General features: G+C 43.4%; 1 protein-coding gene across 2 annotated transcripts in view; it reads left to right on the top strand.

Annotated features, from left to right (window-relative positions):
* MIX23 (mitochondrial matrix import factor 23) overlaps positions 1 to 12,597 on the top strand; it is a 32,819-nt gene extending 20,222 nt beyond the window's left edge. For both annotated transcript variants that reach the window (XM_008146666.3, XM_028153385.2), the window contains exons 3-5: positions 1,363 to 1,509; positions 8,181 to 8,240; positions 12,283 to 12,597. In XM_008146666.3, coding sequence (XP_008144888.1) covers positions 1,363 to 1,509; positions 8,181 to 8,240; positions 12,283 to 12,333 — 258 coding nt within the window. In that variant the 3' untranslated portion in view covers positions 12,334 to 12,597. The remainder of the gene's footprint in view (positions 1 to 1,362; positions 1,510 to 8,180; positions 8,241 to 12,282) is intronic.
* The last annotated feature ends 3,141 nt before the right edge of the window (positions 12,598 to 15,738 follow it).

Genomic DNA, 15,738 nt, shown 5'->3' on the forward strand with positions numbered 1-15,738 from the left:
CCTTTAATTTCCTGTAATTATACCTGAAGGAATAAACAAGTAAAGAAGCAGCATATTAAACCATTTGGAATATGAGCCTTGAGGCTGTCTGTGAATCAAATGTTACAATGGAAAAAAAAAAAGCATATTAGAGAAGTTTACTATAGGTGGGGTTAATGTCTTTCAGGCAGTTTACTTGTCCTTTCCTTTTCTTCCCATGGGTATGTTTATAATTACTAGTAATGCACTTTTAGCACTGCTCTCTAGAACTGCAAAGGCTTCTTCTTTCCAGGCGAAAGGTACACCAGTCATTCTCAACCGTAGGGTCCCAATATCATCATCTGGGAGATGTATTTCTAGTAACTTATGAAGAATGCTTGTAGAATGGTTAAGTTAGTGCTATATTTTATATATATAATGGTTGGGTTATCCCTGTTATAACTACCACATTAGGTTATTCTCTCTTCAGAAAGAGGAAGGAATCATAATTACACGGAGCAAGTTAACACTTAAATTTTAGTTGTAGGTGAACCACTGTTATTTATGTACCTTTATAATGGTTATAATATATTAGTGTTTTTGCTTTTTCTGTGCCCCAAATTTTTGGGGTGTCGTAAAAATTTGGCTATGATCATAGGAATGTGTTTGAAATGAATCAAGACAGAAAATAGATGTGAATTGTTATACTGGATTTGCTTCATCAACATGATGGTTAGTAAAAAGTTGTTCTGTCAGATGTCCTTTCAATCAACACACACAATTGGTGGAATCAATAATCTGTACTTTATACATAATTTTTCCTTATTAATACTTAAACTTTAAAATCTTAAAAAGGACTCTGTCTTACATGGTAAAGTAACTTCCTTTGTTTTTCTTTATTGTAACTAAGAGCTGCTCTACATCACTTACTTTATAATTCCTTGTATTTGGTGACAACATGAGGCTGAAGAAAGCATGAAAGGACAAAAAAAGAGAGGAAGAATACCAATAGAAAGTGGCCCAGGAGATGTGTGAGAGTGGGTGTAGGGTAGAGGAACTATGGATGGAATGAGGAGAGGGGGGCGTGGTAGGGAAAAGGAGACGGAGGCGATGAGTCCGGTGTGGGGGTGCAGGAAGAGGGGGTGCAGGAGGAGAGCAGGAAGCCCTGGGAGCTTATTGAGGAAGAGCACGACCCGAGCACCGGCAGAGGTGCTTCCTTTGATCTGTTTTTAGGGGATTTAGCTGATTAGCACAATCTTCTCTTCCATAGACGTAATTTTTAAACACTGTTTTAGAAAGTATTACATTTCTATAGTCTAAAAATAAGGATTTAAAAAACAACACTAAAATGTGATAAATTGGTGTGATTTTTTTTTTTCTTTTTTCATTCCTTTGTTCTTTTAGTTGATGGAGGCTCATACCAGTAGGGACAGATTTATAAAAAATTGTATAGCTCAGACTTCATCAGTAGTAAAACACCTCCGAGAAGAGAGAGAAAAGAATTTGGACGATTTAACGTTATTAAAGCAACTTAGAAAAGAACAGACAAAGGTAAGTTGAATAAGGTTTACCTTTCTGAGGCAAAGTTTTTCCAAACTTAGCCTTCAAAATAAAAGCAATTTTTAATATGAAAAATTTAGAGTAAGGTATGATTATTACTTTAAGAAAATTACCAAGAGATTAAAACTTCATTTTCAGTGGACCTTATTTTTACATTTGGAAATATCCAGTGATAAATTGGTAAATTAATGTGCATTTCGTGAATGTATGCAATGTAGCAGGTTTAGCTAAAATAAACAAGTAATCATATTTTATTTCAATTCCTGCTGTTAAAGGTAAAAGGATTAATTCAGACCAATATCACCCCAGAAAATCTAGGGAAACCACATCTGTATCTGTGTCCTGAGGCTCGACTTGAGAAGAAATATTTCTTAAATGTATTTACACTTTGAAAATATTTACTTCTGGTGTTATTTGTAGAAATTTGCTGAAATATAATACAGATAATTCACTTCAGAACATTAACCTCTTCATCCATTAAAACATAGTATAATTTAATATAACCAGATATACTGCAACCTCATTATAACTTATTTCCTTACTATGGAGAAGTTGCTCTGGGTCTTTGGCTCTTTTTTGGACATTCCATTTGATCTCCCATTCCTGTAGCTTTTGCTGTTAAGAAAATAGCAAGTGCCCTCTGAGGGCTATGCCAGAGGAAGCCTTATTTCCCAAGTCAGCTATAATGTAGGTAGGGTGTGGACGTCAGAGTGTAGTTAACGAAACAGAACACTTCTTTATAGCCCTTACATGTGACATCTCAGGAAAACAGGTGAAATGAATATGTACCATATTTTTCTATGTGGGATGCATTACTGTCTTCTGGGGGTCTTTTAAGAGGTATCTTTTTATTTTGATATAATTTCAGACTTACAGAAGGGTTGCAAGAATAATACAAGGAACTCCCATGTACCCTTTACCTATATTGACCTATTTGTTTACATTTTGCTCCACCTACTTTACAATCTGTTCTCTTCATGCTGGCTTCTCCCTCTATCCTTCCCTCCCTCTTTCCCAGTCTTCCTTTCCCTCCCACCTATACATACATACACTTTTTTTTCCTGAGCCTTTTTGAGAGTATGTTTGGCATGTTGTACCCCTTTAGCCTTACATATGTTGGTTATTTCCTAAGGACGGGCATTTTCTTACATGACCACTATACAATTATCAAAATAATGTCTATGTTTTAAGATGCCATGACAGGTGACTTACTGAGCCTTGCATGTCAGGTGAGTGAAAATCCATTGTGGGATGGAATCATGTATTTCATATTGAACAGTTGTGAAGTTTGCCCTTTGTTAGTAGATGTAGCCAAACTTTGAAAAGGAGGCCTTGCCATCTCTTTCAAGCCTTTGTTCCTGGAGCTGCACATGATGAGTGTGCACTTTCTCATCATCCCCCTGATGCTGTGTGTCTCACTGGATACAGGATTCACCCACTGTCTCCACTGCTCTCTTTGGTCATGAGACTGCTTCAGCCCTGTGTTCCATACCTGCTTATTCATCAGTGGTGGGTTTCTCAATAGGGGACTTCTTCTCTAAAGGTCATCTTGCTATACTATTAGTGTTTATGAAGGCCTAGAGATAATTTATATATCGCCCATTAAAATGTAGTTGTTTTTGGGTTTTGTATTTTAACACTCTTGACGGTATTAACAAACAAAACTGCAGGGCAGGGCTGGTAAATCAGAAACTGAAAAATCACTATTTGCAAATTCATTCAAACAAAGAATAAAGTGGCTGTTAGTGGAGAGCAAAGTTCAGAAACCAGTGAGTGTTTGGAAGTGTCACACAGTTTGCCCCGCCCTCAGGTCCGCCCTCTGCCTCTAGGACCCAGAGAGAGTCGCCAGGGTGATCACTGTAAAGTGGGAGCTTTAGAAACCACTCAGTGAGTCAGGAAAGGTAGCTTTCTACCTGATAGCATGTAGGACTATAGGGTAACCATGAGTAATACTTATGCAAATAAGGAAACCTGAATTTTTTATTTGCTATGGAGATCATGGAATCAGACAGAGACAGCTCTTTTTTTTTTTTTTTTTTTAATGTTTTTTGGAGAGAGAGAGGGAACCATCAATTTGTAGCTCCACTTATTTATACATTCATTGGCTGATTCTTGTATGTGCCCTAACCTGCAACCTTATTGGGACAGCGCTCTAACCAACTGAACTGCCTGGTCAGGGCAGAAAGAGATAGCTGTACAGAGCTGTTCCAGCTCTACCTCTTCATTTTCTGTATAGGAAACTGAGACTCAGAGATACCAACTGACACCCTCAAATCACAAGCTAGTAAGTGGTAGAACCGGGACTTGAACCCATCTCTTCTGACTCTGGATTCAGTGTTTTTACATTAAGTTGTGACTGATAGTCAAATTCTGATTACTATAGTGGACATACTTAATTTATATACAGAGATGCCCGTCTTAAAAGTCCCACTTCTTTACCTGAATCCTTAATTCAGAAAAATAACATCCCTTGCTGGAAGTATGTAACTGCTGTCACCTATTAGTGACCTTTGAAAAGAAGTTTACCTGTTTCAAGACCCAGAGCCTTTTCAGAAACAACCATCTCAAAGGTAGCATTATGTTGATGGCATTGAAATTGTATTAGTAGTTGGCTGTAATATTTGCAGTGTTCAAGAATAGAAAAAACATGGATTACCAAGGCAGACAGACAGCTCTAAGGAAATAAATCCCTTCTATCACGTGGTGGCTTTGTAACCTTTTAAATAACTGCTCTGAAACTTCTGATTTTCAGTTTATAAAATGGAGTTAATACTCAGTAACTTTATGCTTTCCCTTTTTTTTTTTTTTGGTGAGAGTTAAATGAAATAAAGTATGTAAGAACTAGCATGTTGACTGATACAAACTAGCAGCTCCTTTCCTTTCCTTTTTGGATCTCTGGGACTCGGTATTTGTTACATTAATCATCTTCACAATATCTCCCAACCAATGGTTTCCACATGTTGTTTAACCACTACTTAAGGGGTCTAGGAATTCACTGTCTTCTGTGGCAGTGCATTCTCTCTTTGTAATTGTTCAAAGGTTTTCTTATGTATTGTGATAACCTGCCTCCCTGTAATGGATAAAATCACTGCACCTTACCATTCCCTTGGAGCTGTATAGGATAGGTCTAAAGCCATTGCTACATGGTATCCCTTTAAATACTTGAGAGCAGTTTTGAAGATTGTCTTAGTGGCATGTTGTTGGAAGCTGTTACTTCTCTGATGGATAGTCCAGGCTTTGAGAGAGCAGTGATGCTTTAATGATTTCTGGTCTGTGTAGCTGATTAAAATCCAAAACTGAGGTGGCTTTGGTATGTGCAGGTAGGCTTCTTCTGGCTTGTTGCTGCTTGACAGCAGAGCACCAGTCATGGAAATGCAGCCCTTCCCCGTGTTCCCCAGTTTCAGTCCAGTGTACTGGCCTACACTCTGACACCAGCTGAGTCAAGGAAGGGCATTTACAAGGAGCCATTGTGTCAGTACAAAGTTCCAGTCTTATTAGTATTACTAGAGGCCCAGTGCATGCAATTTGTGCATGGGGCAGGGGGTGTCCCTCAGCCCAATCTGGGACCCCGCTAGGGATGTCTGACTGCCCGTTTAGGCCCGATCCCACCATCGGGCCTTAAATGGGCAGTTGGACATCCCTCTCACAATCCAGAACTGCTGGCTCCCAGCCGCTCACATGCCTGCCTGCCTGCCTGCCTGCCTGCCTGCCTGATTGCCCCCTAACCACTCCCCTGCCAGCCTGATCAATGCCTAACTGCTCCCCTGCTAGCCCGATTGCCCCTAACTGCCTTCCCCTGCTGGCCTGGTCACCCCTAACTGCCCTCCCTTGCCAACCTGGTCACTCCCAACTGTCCTCCCCTGCAGGCCTGGTCACCACCAACTGCCCTCCCCTGCTTGCCTGGTCATCCCTAACTGCCCTTCCTTGCTTGCCTGGTCACCCCTAACTGCCCTCCCCTGCCAGGCTGGTAACCCCTAACTGCCCTCCCCTGCAGCCTGGTCGCCCCCCAGCTGCCCTCCCCTGCAGGCCTAGTCCCTCTCAACTGCCCTCCCCTGCAGGCCTTGTCTCTCCCAACTGCCCTCCCCTGCAGGCCTGGTCCCCCCCAACTGTCCTCCCCTGCAGGCCTGGTCACCCCTAACTGCCCTCCCCTGCTGGCCTGGTCACCCCTAACTGCTCTCCCTTGCCAGCCTGGTTGCCCCAACTGCCCTCCCCTGCAGGCCTGGTCCCACCCAACTGTCCTCCCCTGCAGGCCTGGTCACCCCTAACTGCCCTCCCCTGCTGGCCTGGTCACCCCTAACTGCCCTCCCTTGCCAACCTGGTCACTCCCAACTGTCCTCCCCTGCAGGCCTGGTCACTCCCAACTGCCCTCCCCTGCTTGCCTGGTCATCCCTAACTGCCCTTCCTTGCTTGCCTGGTCACCCCTAACTGCCCTCCCCTGCCAGGCTGGTAACCCCTAACTGCCCTCCCCTGCAGCCTGGTCGCCCCCCAGCTGCCCTCCCCTGCAGGCCTAGTCCCTCCCAACTGCCCTCCCCTGCAGGCCTTGTCTCTCCCAACTGCCCTCCCCTGCAGACCTGGTCCCCCCCAACAGCCCTCCCCTGCTGGCCTGGTCACCCCTAACTGCTCTCCCTTGCCAGCCTGGTCAACCCCAACTGCCCTCCCCTGCAGGCCTGGTCCCGCCCAACTGCCCTCCCCTGCAGGCCTGGTCACCCCTAATTGCCCTCCCCTGCAGGCCTGGTCCCCCCTAACTTCCCTCCCTTGCCAGCCTGGTCACCCCTAACTGCCCTTCCCTGCCAGCCTGGTCTCCCCTAACTGCCCTCCCTTGCCAGCCTGGTCTCCCCTAACTGCCCTCCCCTGCAGGCCTGGTCTCCCCAACTGCTCTCCCCTGCAGGCCTGGTCACCCCCAATTGCCCTCCCCAGTAGGCCTGGTCCCCCCTAAATTCCCTCCCTTGCCAGTCTGGTCGCCCCTAACTGCCCTCCCCTGCCAGCCTGGTTGCCCCTAACTGTCCTCCCCTGCAGGCCTGTCACCCCCAACTGCCCTCCACTGCTGGCCCGGTCATCCCTAACTGCCCTCCCTTGCCAGCCTGGTCGCCCCTAATTGCCCTCCCCTGCAGGCCTGGTCTTCCCAACTGCCCTCCCCTGCAGTCCTGGTCCCCCCCCAACTGCCCTTCCCCTCAGGCCTGGTTTCCCCCAACTGCCCTCCCCTGCAGGCCTGGTCACCCCTAACTGCCCTCCCCTGCAGGCCAGCCTGGTCACCCCTAACTGCCCTCCCTTGCAGGCCTGGTCACCCTAACTGCCCTCCCCTGCAGGCCTGGTCACCCCTAACTGCCCTCCCCTGCAGGCCTGGTCATCCCCAACTGCCCTCCCTTGCAGGCCTGGTCGCCCCTAACTGCCCTTCCCCGCAGGCCTGGTTTCCCCAACTACCCTCCCCTGCCGGCCTGGTCCCCCCTCCCCAACTGCCCTTCCCTGCAGGCCCGGTCGCCCCCAACTTCCCTCCTCTGCCGGCCCAGTCACCCCTAACTGCCCTCCCCTGCAGGACCGATCACCCCCAACTGCCCTCCCTTGCAGGCCTGGTACCCCCCAACTGCCCTCCCCTGCTGGCCATCTTGTGACAGCCATCTTGTGTCCACATGGGGGCAGCCATCTTGTGTGTTGGCGTGATGGTCAATTTGCATATCACCTCTTTATTATATAGGATGTGCACGTTCTCAAACCTCCTGCCTGAGCTGTAATCCTGTTGGTCAGGTTCTTTGGCCTGGGTCTCCCACTCATGGTTGCCGAGATGGCCTGGGTCTTGACTTTGGCCTGAGGAAATCATTCTGGTTTTGACCTCTTGGCTGTCTCAACCTGTAATTCTTGCTTTTTCTCCTAATTTTTCTGAATATTTTCAAGCCCTTTTCCTGGAATTGTTAGGTTCTTTCCTTTCAGGTTTCTCTTACCAGAGGTGAGTGACTAGAAATATGATGGACCCTGACATCTGGACCTAGCAGTGGAATCGGCTACTTTTATGATTAGGTTGGCAGTTATAAAGAAAATTAGGAAGACTTTAGAATTTTTTGCCTTAGACCTCTGGAGCTGTATGGTCAAGGTGTAGAAAACTCATGCCTTTCAAGATCAGTTGGGCCTTATATAGTCCCCTTCCTCTCTTTGGCCCCCCCCGCCCCCCCGCCTTGTCCAAGTCCTTTTTCTTAATCTAAATCAGATTGCCACCTCCTTACCATCCTTTTTATTCCTCTGTGCTGTCTGCAAAGCTGTATTGTAGAATCAGTAACCAGAACTGGGAGTTTTTAGTTCAAGGACATGTGAATTTATAGATTTTTGATACATCTTTCCTTTATAGAGGTTGCATCCATTTATCTTTATAGGCTATTTTTATTTCTTCTGTGAACTACTTGGGAATTTGAGATTTTTTTTTTTAAGCTCTCAAGGTGATTATAATATACAGAAAAGCTTGAGATCCAAGGGTTTTATAAGATTTAACAATTGATTAGTTATCGAAAGAATGTGTGTCAAAGAAGGTTCCAAAATCTGGCCCAGGTAATACTGCTAACAAAGAAAGCAGCGGTGGCTGGTTTTGTTGGAAAAACATTATAGAGTTTGGTTTTAGTTTTTTTTAATTTAAATTTTCATAACTTATGAGTAAGTTTGTTTTTCCTTTCTTGCAGTTGAAATGGATGCAGTCAGAACTGAATGTTGAAGAAGTGGTAAATGACAGAAGCTGGAAGGTATGAAATAATGTTAGCTCTGAGAGAACTGGGAGGGAAGCCACGGGAGGAGGAGTAAGGAGAGCCCTAGGGCTCCTAAGAAGAATAGAGATCCTTCATTTACAAGCAACTGAGGGTTTTCACTTAGGAGGGGAGTTGGGGGGGCAAAGGATATCTTTAGCATCCAAATAGAATCATCTTATAAAAACTAATTTTACAGTTATGGTAGAATTGTATGACTTGTCATGATAATAGAGTTGGAGACATTCTGTGTTTTTTAATACTAATTATGCGCATATTTGATATTTAGAATTTTTACTCAAGTTAACTCAGAACCTTCACTGAGGTTATTTGTTAAAATTAGCCCTTTTGAGCCCAATTACTTTCCATAAATTTTTATAACATCAGCTACCCTTCACAGTTGCTTGTTTTCTAACATCTGACCCTGAAACATTCTTGTACATAGTTTTTTAGTATCTGATAGTAGGGCTTTTTATGGTTCCTAGATTCACATGATCCTTATTACCACCTGCATAGTACTGATTAGGAATTAGATAGGTGGATGGGGATTCTAGGACTTCCCATGTAGTAAAAAAAAAAATAAATAATAATAATAATAAAATCCTGACTTTAGTTTCCTAAATATGTCTGTTTGCATACCCCTTTCTAAAACTATATCCCCCTCTCCTTTCTGAAGGGCAAAATCTATTAAATTTGAAAGAATGAACTGAAAATTTTGTTTTATCCTTTGTAAGTAACCAATGGTATGGGCTTAATCTAGAGAGAGGTTAACTGAACTAAAAACTAAAATGTACCAGTTTGCAGAGCCATGAATAAATTCCAGAAACAAATTTATTTTCTTTGCTTTATTACATTCTTCGCCCCCCCCCCCCCCCTTCAAACTCTAAGAGAAAGTATATTTAGAAAGTTACAGAGGTAGAAGTGAGCCGTAGAAGAAATGGGCTCAGGAAACAAGTTACAGAGCAAAGGAAGGGCCCATGGAGTTTAGGAGAAAGAGAGAGAGGCAAGGCAAACATGCCTGGGGGGAGAGGGTGGAGAAAGACATGGGCGGGTTCCATAGAGAGAGACGCATACATTTCTTTATTCTATCCTCTGCCAACATTTCCTATCCCAACCCTTTTCACCAGCGTGATAAGGTGTTTGCTACTTGAAAGATTTTTGGCAATATTTGTCCATTTAAATTCTCTGGAGAGATAATATTTACTCTTGGGATGGGGAGGAGGAGAGGTACAATAAATAACTGGTTTGAAAAATCCAGTGCAGAGGTTGATGTAGGTAAAATGTATTGTAGTGGGAAGAGTGAAGCGTTTTTGGATTTGATACTAGTTATAAAGGAAGTATACTCCATCCTCCCCCACAGAAAGTGAGATTCCCCACTTGTTTTAAAAAGAAGAAAATGTAGCTATGGTGCAGTAGGCCAGCAAAAGTAGTTAGGAAGTCATTTAGGAAAAGGATTTGGAGAAGCTCAGCCGAGTTATATATATTGTCCCAACCACTATGTCAAGGCCACTAATCTGAAGCCTCTTCTGGTCTGAGCGTTGGGAACTTAAAGGAACATTAGGGCTGGAAACTGACATGTGATAAACTATAAGATGAAAGGGCCAGAAGGAGTCTATATATTTTCAACAGGTTTTCTTTTCACTGTGAGACACACAGGCCAAGGCGTATGTATCATGTAGAATTTAAAGAATGTTAATAAAATGAACATTCATGTATTTACCGCCTAGCTTGAGAAGTTGAATAATAGCATCACCTTAAAACTCCCTCTGTAGGTTTTGCTTTTATTTTTATGACTAGAGGCTCGGTGCACAAATTCGTGCACCAATGGGGTCCCTCCGCCTGGCCAGTGGGATTGGGCCGAAAATGGTTCTCCGACATCCCCCAAGGGGTCCTGGATTGTGAGAGGGCGCAGGCCAGGCCGAGAACCCCCACCGGTGCACAATCAGGGCTGGGGAGAGATGCAGGAGGTTGGCCAGCCAGGGAGGGACCTCAGGAGGGCTCCAGGGCATGTCTGGCCCATCTCTCTTAGTCCCGATCGGCCAGACCCCAGCAGCAAGCTAACCTACTGGTCAGAGTGTCTGCCCCCTGGTGGTCAGTGCATGTCACAGCAAGCAGTTGAACGGCCTTAGCATATCATTAGCATATTACACTTTGGTTGAACGGCCAACCAGTTGACCGGACACTTAGCATATTAGGCTTATATTATATAGGACTAGAGGCCCAGTGCACTAAATTTGTGCACGGGGGAGGGGGGTTCCTCAGCCTGGCCTGCACCCTCTCACAATCCGGGACCCCTCGGGAGATGTCTGACTGCCGGTTTAGACCCGATCCCTGCGGAATTGGGCCTAAACCGGCAGTCGGACATTGCTCTCGCAATCTGGGATTGCTGGCTCCTAACCGTTTGCCTGCCTGCCTGCCTGCCTGATCACCCCTAACCACTCTGCCTGCCTGCTTCATTGCCCCTAACCACTCGCCTGCCTGTCTGATCGCCCCTAACCATTCGCCTGCCTGTCTGATCGCCCCTAACCACTCTGCCTGATGCCCCTAACCACTCACCTGCCTGCCTGATCACCCCTAAACACTCGCCTGCCTGCCTGCCTGATTGCCCCTAACCGCTCACCTACCTGCTTGCCTGATCGTCCCAAACCACTCACCTGCCTGCCTGATGCCCCCAACCACTCTGCCTGCCTGCCTGATCGCCCCTAACTGCTCGCCTGCCTGCCTCATTGCCCCTAACCACTCTGCCTCGGCCCCTGCCACCGTGGCTTCGTTCAGAAGGATGTCCGTAACGATGTCCGGAAGGTTGTTCAGCTGTCCAGTCTAATTAGCATATTACGCTTTTATTATTATAGTCCACAGTAGCCAACAGGTTTTTTTCAAACCTTAAAAATGATTTGTTCCTTGTTAATGAAGTTTGAGGGTGAAAAGTACTCACAATTTTTGGACACATGATTAAAAGGTTTTTTTGAAATATTAAAGTATATACAGTAAAAATTCTACCTCTCATCTCTTAAAACCACTTTTCCCTTCCCTCTGAAAGGAGGGTATAGCTTTCAGATATTTGCACCTTTTCTAACTTGATGTATGTGCACACACACACTCACTCCCTTTCTCACACAAATGTAAGTGTACTGTCCACACTGCTTTTCCCCTTATTATATCTTGGAGATTTTTAAAAATCAGAACATAAAGAGCTTCCTTATTCTTTTTTAAAAAATATATTTTTTTTATTGATTTCAGAGAGGAAGGGAGAGGAAAGAGAGATAGAAACATCAATGATGAAAGAGAATCATTGATTGGCTGCCTCCTGCACGCCCCTTACTGGGGATCAAGTCTGCAAATCTGGCATTAAACCGTGACCTCCGGGTTCATAGGTCTCCACTCAACCAGTGAGCCACACTGGCCGGGCCCTTATTCTTTTGTATGCTTACATTTTATTCCATTGAATGGCTGTATCAGAATTTTTTGTTAACACAATCCTATATTGACAGACAGTCACAGAATGTTCTTTTAACATTTATGATATGTAATTTGTTTAGATTTTTAGGAAGCAAAGTAAACAGAACAACACATTATATAAATTTACACAGTTTACCAAAAGACTGTTTCCTTTCAAGCATACCTACTTGTAAGAAGGATCTGGTACTCATTTAGGAAAACACAACCAATGTTTAAATACATTTTATGTTATTTTTAAAAAAGGATGAAACCTTAAACTTATCTTAGGTATTTTTGTCTAAGTGTCCAGAATATGGAACTGAAATGTTTATTAGTTACTAAGTAAGCTAGTTTGTGATTATTTTTTTTCCTTGAATAATTTAAATTTTATTAAAATACTAAAATTGCCTTATAAATGCATATCAAAGCTTTCCGTGCTCTTAGTACTTGGTTGGTCAGTTTGAACTGGTGAGAAAACTGCTTTCTAAAACTCCTGGCCTGGGACAAATGGTTGTGTCCTCCTGAACCATGAAAAATTTAATTTAGCTCCAGGCCCGATTTACACATGCTAACTCGATGACTTTTTTCTCTTTAAATATTTTAGGTGTTTAATGAACGCTGCCGAATTCACTTCAAGCCTCCAAAGAATGAATGAAAAGCTCCTTTTTTTTTTTAAAAGGACCGTGTCATCTCAAAAGCGCTAAGCATGACAGACATCAGCAAGGCGGGCTTCCCAGGACGATCTCTGAGCCAACAGTCCAAGACCTTTTGTTGATTTCAGCCCCACTTAGCCAAGACCTCAAGTATAAATAATTCTGATAATTATGGAGAAATCAACTGCTATTTTATACTGATTCTATTAAAAAAAATGTTTTGTAACTATTAAAATAATTTTCTGACTCAGTGTATATATTTATTTGATGATTTTCCAAGTTGAGACAGTAAGTTCTTATAAGAGAATATGAACACAATTTTAGTATCTGATTTTATTTGTATTATACCTTTTTTATTTTTGTGAATTTATTGGCATGAACAGGGACCTTTTGGGTTGCTGATGATTTTATCCCTTTATGTTTGTACGTTTATTGCTCTTAAGTAAAAGGGCAGTATTACAGGCTGGATCCTGTCCAAAGAAACTTTCTCTTAGTATGTAAACTTCTCTTGTTTTCAGATGCAATGGAAATTTTTTCCTGGACAGTACTTCTGTGGACCATGAAAAGGAAAGCAATAAAACAAATTCAGAAAAGGAAAGGCAGAGGAGGGCTTTATGATAGTAATAAAAAAGTCAGTGAAAAAATTGTCAGGATTTGGTCATTGAAAAAAACAACAACACTTTTTAGTACAGGATGATTGTATTAGTTTCTATTGCTGCCTAACAAATTACTAGAGTTTAGCAGCTTAAAATCCTGCCTGTTTGTTATCTTGCAGTTTTGTAGGTCAGAAGCCCGGGCAGACTAGGCTGGGCTCTCTGCCTGGGGTCTAACAGGCTGCATTCTCTGGGAAGAATCTGCTTCCTGCCTCATCCAGTGTGAAGGCTGAATTTAGATCCTCTGTTTTAGGACTGAAATCCCCATTTCCTTGCTGGCTGGCAGGAGCTAAACTCTTGAAAATTATCCACATTTCTTGATACATGGCTGCCTCCCTCTTCAAGCTAGCAACAGTGCGTTGAATCCTTTCATTCTTGGAGTATGACTTCCTTTTCTGGTGTAAGCTACACAAACAGCTTTTATAGTGTTTGTGTGATTAGTTTAGGCCTACCATGATAATCAGCATCTTCATTACATCTGCAAATCCCTTTGGCCAGGTAATGTAAGATCACAGATGTAATGTTTCACATTCACCATCTGAGGGATTAGAGTGGGATATCTTGGAGAGCCGTTTAGGGTTTTACCTACCACAATTTAAGCCACATGGCTCTGGCACAGAGAGATTGACCAGCTGGGTCATGGGTAGGCCTGTGTATTTAGTATGTTGATCTTGGTCAGATTATGCAGTTGGAAGTGAGCAATACAAGTATTAAGTGCTTGCTATTCTTTTAATAGAACTTTTAAGCACATACTGTGGGTTAGATACTATCTTAGTTGTTGGGGGTATTGATACACAAGACCTACTAGGCTTTTTTTTTTTTAAATATATTTTTATTGATTTCAGAGAGGAAGGGAGAGAACCATCAATGATGAGAGAATCATTGACCGGCTGCCTCCTGCTTGCTCCCACTGGGGATCGAGCCTGCTAACCTGGGCATGTGCCCCTGACCGGAATCGAATCCGGGACCCTTTAGTCCACAGGCTGACGTTCTATCCACTGAGCCAAATCAGCTAGGGCTAATCTAGTCTTCAACAATAAATATTTTTCTAGAGTCAACAAGATTTTTGTACAGGACTTACCTATTAATGACGGGTGCCTGATAGAAAGTTGATGCTTAATAATTACTGGATGTGCCCTAACCGGTTTGGCTCAGTGGATAGAGCATCGGCCTGCAGACTGAAGAGTCCCAGGTTCGATTCCGGTCAAGGGCATGTACCTTGGTTGCGGGCACATCCCCAGTAGGGGGTGTGCAGGAGGCAGCTGATCGATGTTTCTCTCTCATCGATGTTCCTGACTCTCTATCCCTCTCCCTTCCTCTCTGTAAAAAATCAATAAAATATATATAAAAAAAATAAAAAAAATAATTACTGGATGTATGAGTGAATTGCAAGAATAAAGATAAGCCTCACAAAGATCTTCCTGATGCTCAGTTGGGAATTCAGAAACAGAATCTTAGGGAGGGATTTATAACAGCCTTTACAGAATTCCAGGTCTGCTAAAATACTATCTAGTTAGGTTAAGATGCCTGAATTATTCCAGAGTAACATGAAAAATGTGTAATTTTGGTAACGTAGAGTGACTTAGTCTAAATGAGTAGTATATTTTGTCTGATGAATGGCATTGAAAGCCTCAAATATGGTGCATTGCTCATGAAAGTTGGTTACCTACTGATAGTCTGACATGTAATTGCTGCCTTAAAAACAAGCCTTGTTGCTTGGAGGATAGGTAAGATTTAGCCAAAACAAGAGGGGAAACAGAATGTGTGAAAGTTCAGAGGTGAGTTTGGCCCTTTCTGAGCAGGACAGAAGATAGCCATAGAAGAAACACCCATGATAAGCCATTTGCAAATTCCTTTAACAAACACTTGAATGCCTTCCATATTTGAGGCACTATTAATAGATCACTGAGCAAGAACAGATAAAAATACCTGCTCTTAATGAGCTTACATGTAGTGAGGGGAGACAGACAATGGTAAAGAAGTAAATTATATAGTATGCTAAAAGTGATGTTCCATGCCCAAAAAGGAGGGGGGTTAGTAATGGGGAATGGCGAGTAGGTTGCAAGTGACTATTGTCAGGTGGTTAGACATGGTTCCCTTGTCTTTGAAAAGATGATTTCAGTAGAGACTGAAATATACCAAATAAGTTCAGTAATAAAAAGGAAGTTTCCTAATAAGTCATTCTCTTTTTAAAGTTGTGCCCCAAAGATACCACTTTGGGAAATAGAACAATAATGTACCAGGTGCTACTCTGCTCACGTGCCACACTACTTACTTTAGACCACCCAGGAATAACCTGTAAACTGGGAGATTAGTCAAATGTGTGGTCTCACTTCAAATCAAGAAAATTGAATATTCTCTCTAGAGCTAGGTGGCCTGATCAAATACGTTAGAGATTACTTAGGTAGCTCAGATTTCCATGTGTACCTAGCCTTATAATTATGCCTTGATTGACCCTTTAAAAAACAACTTGTATAGTTGAACATGAACATCTACACTAATAAAAGAGAGATGCAAATTGACTGTACCTTCACAACATCCACCAGCCAATCAGGAGTGAGTATGCAAATTAACCCAACAAAGGTGGTGGGTTAATTTGCATACACAGGCACCGAGTGGCCGGGGGTGGGACGCTTGCATTGTCACCATGGTGGTGACGCAGGCGTTCTGCACCACCCCAGCCACTCCAGGCCTCTGGGCAGCGTGGGAAGGCGGAAAGGCGGCTCAGGGAGCAAAGGCAGTGCCGGTAGCCAG

This window comes from Eptesicus fuscus, chromosome 3 (assembly GCF_027574615.1).
Source record: "Eptesicus fuscus isolate TK198812 chromosome 3, DD_ASM_mEF_20220401, whole genome shotgun sequence".
Classification (NCBI taxonomy): Eukaryota; Metazoa; Chordata; class Mammalia; order Chiroptera; family Vespertilionidae; genus Eptesicus; species Eptesicus fuscus.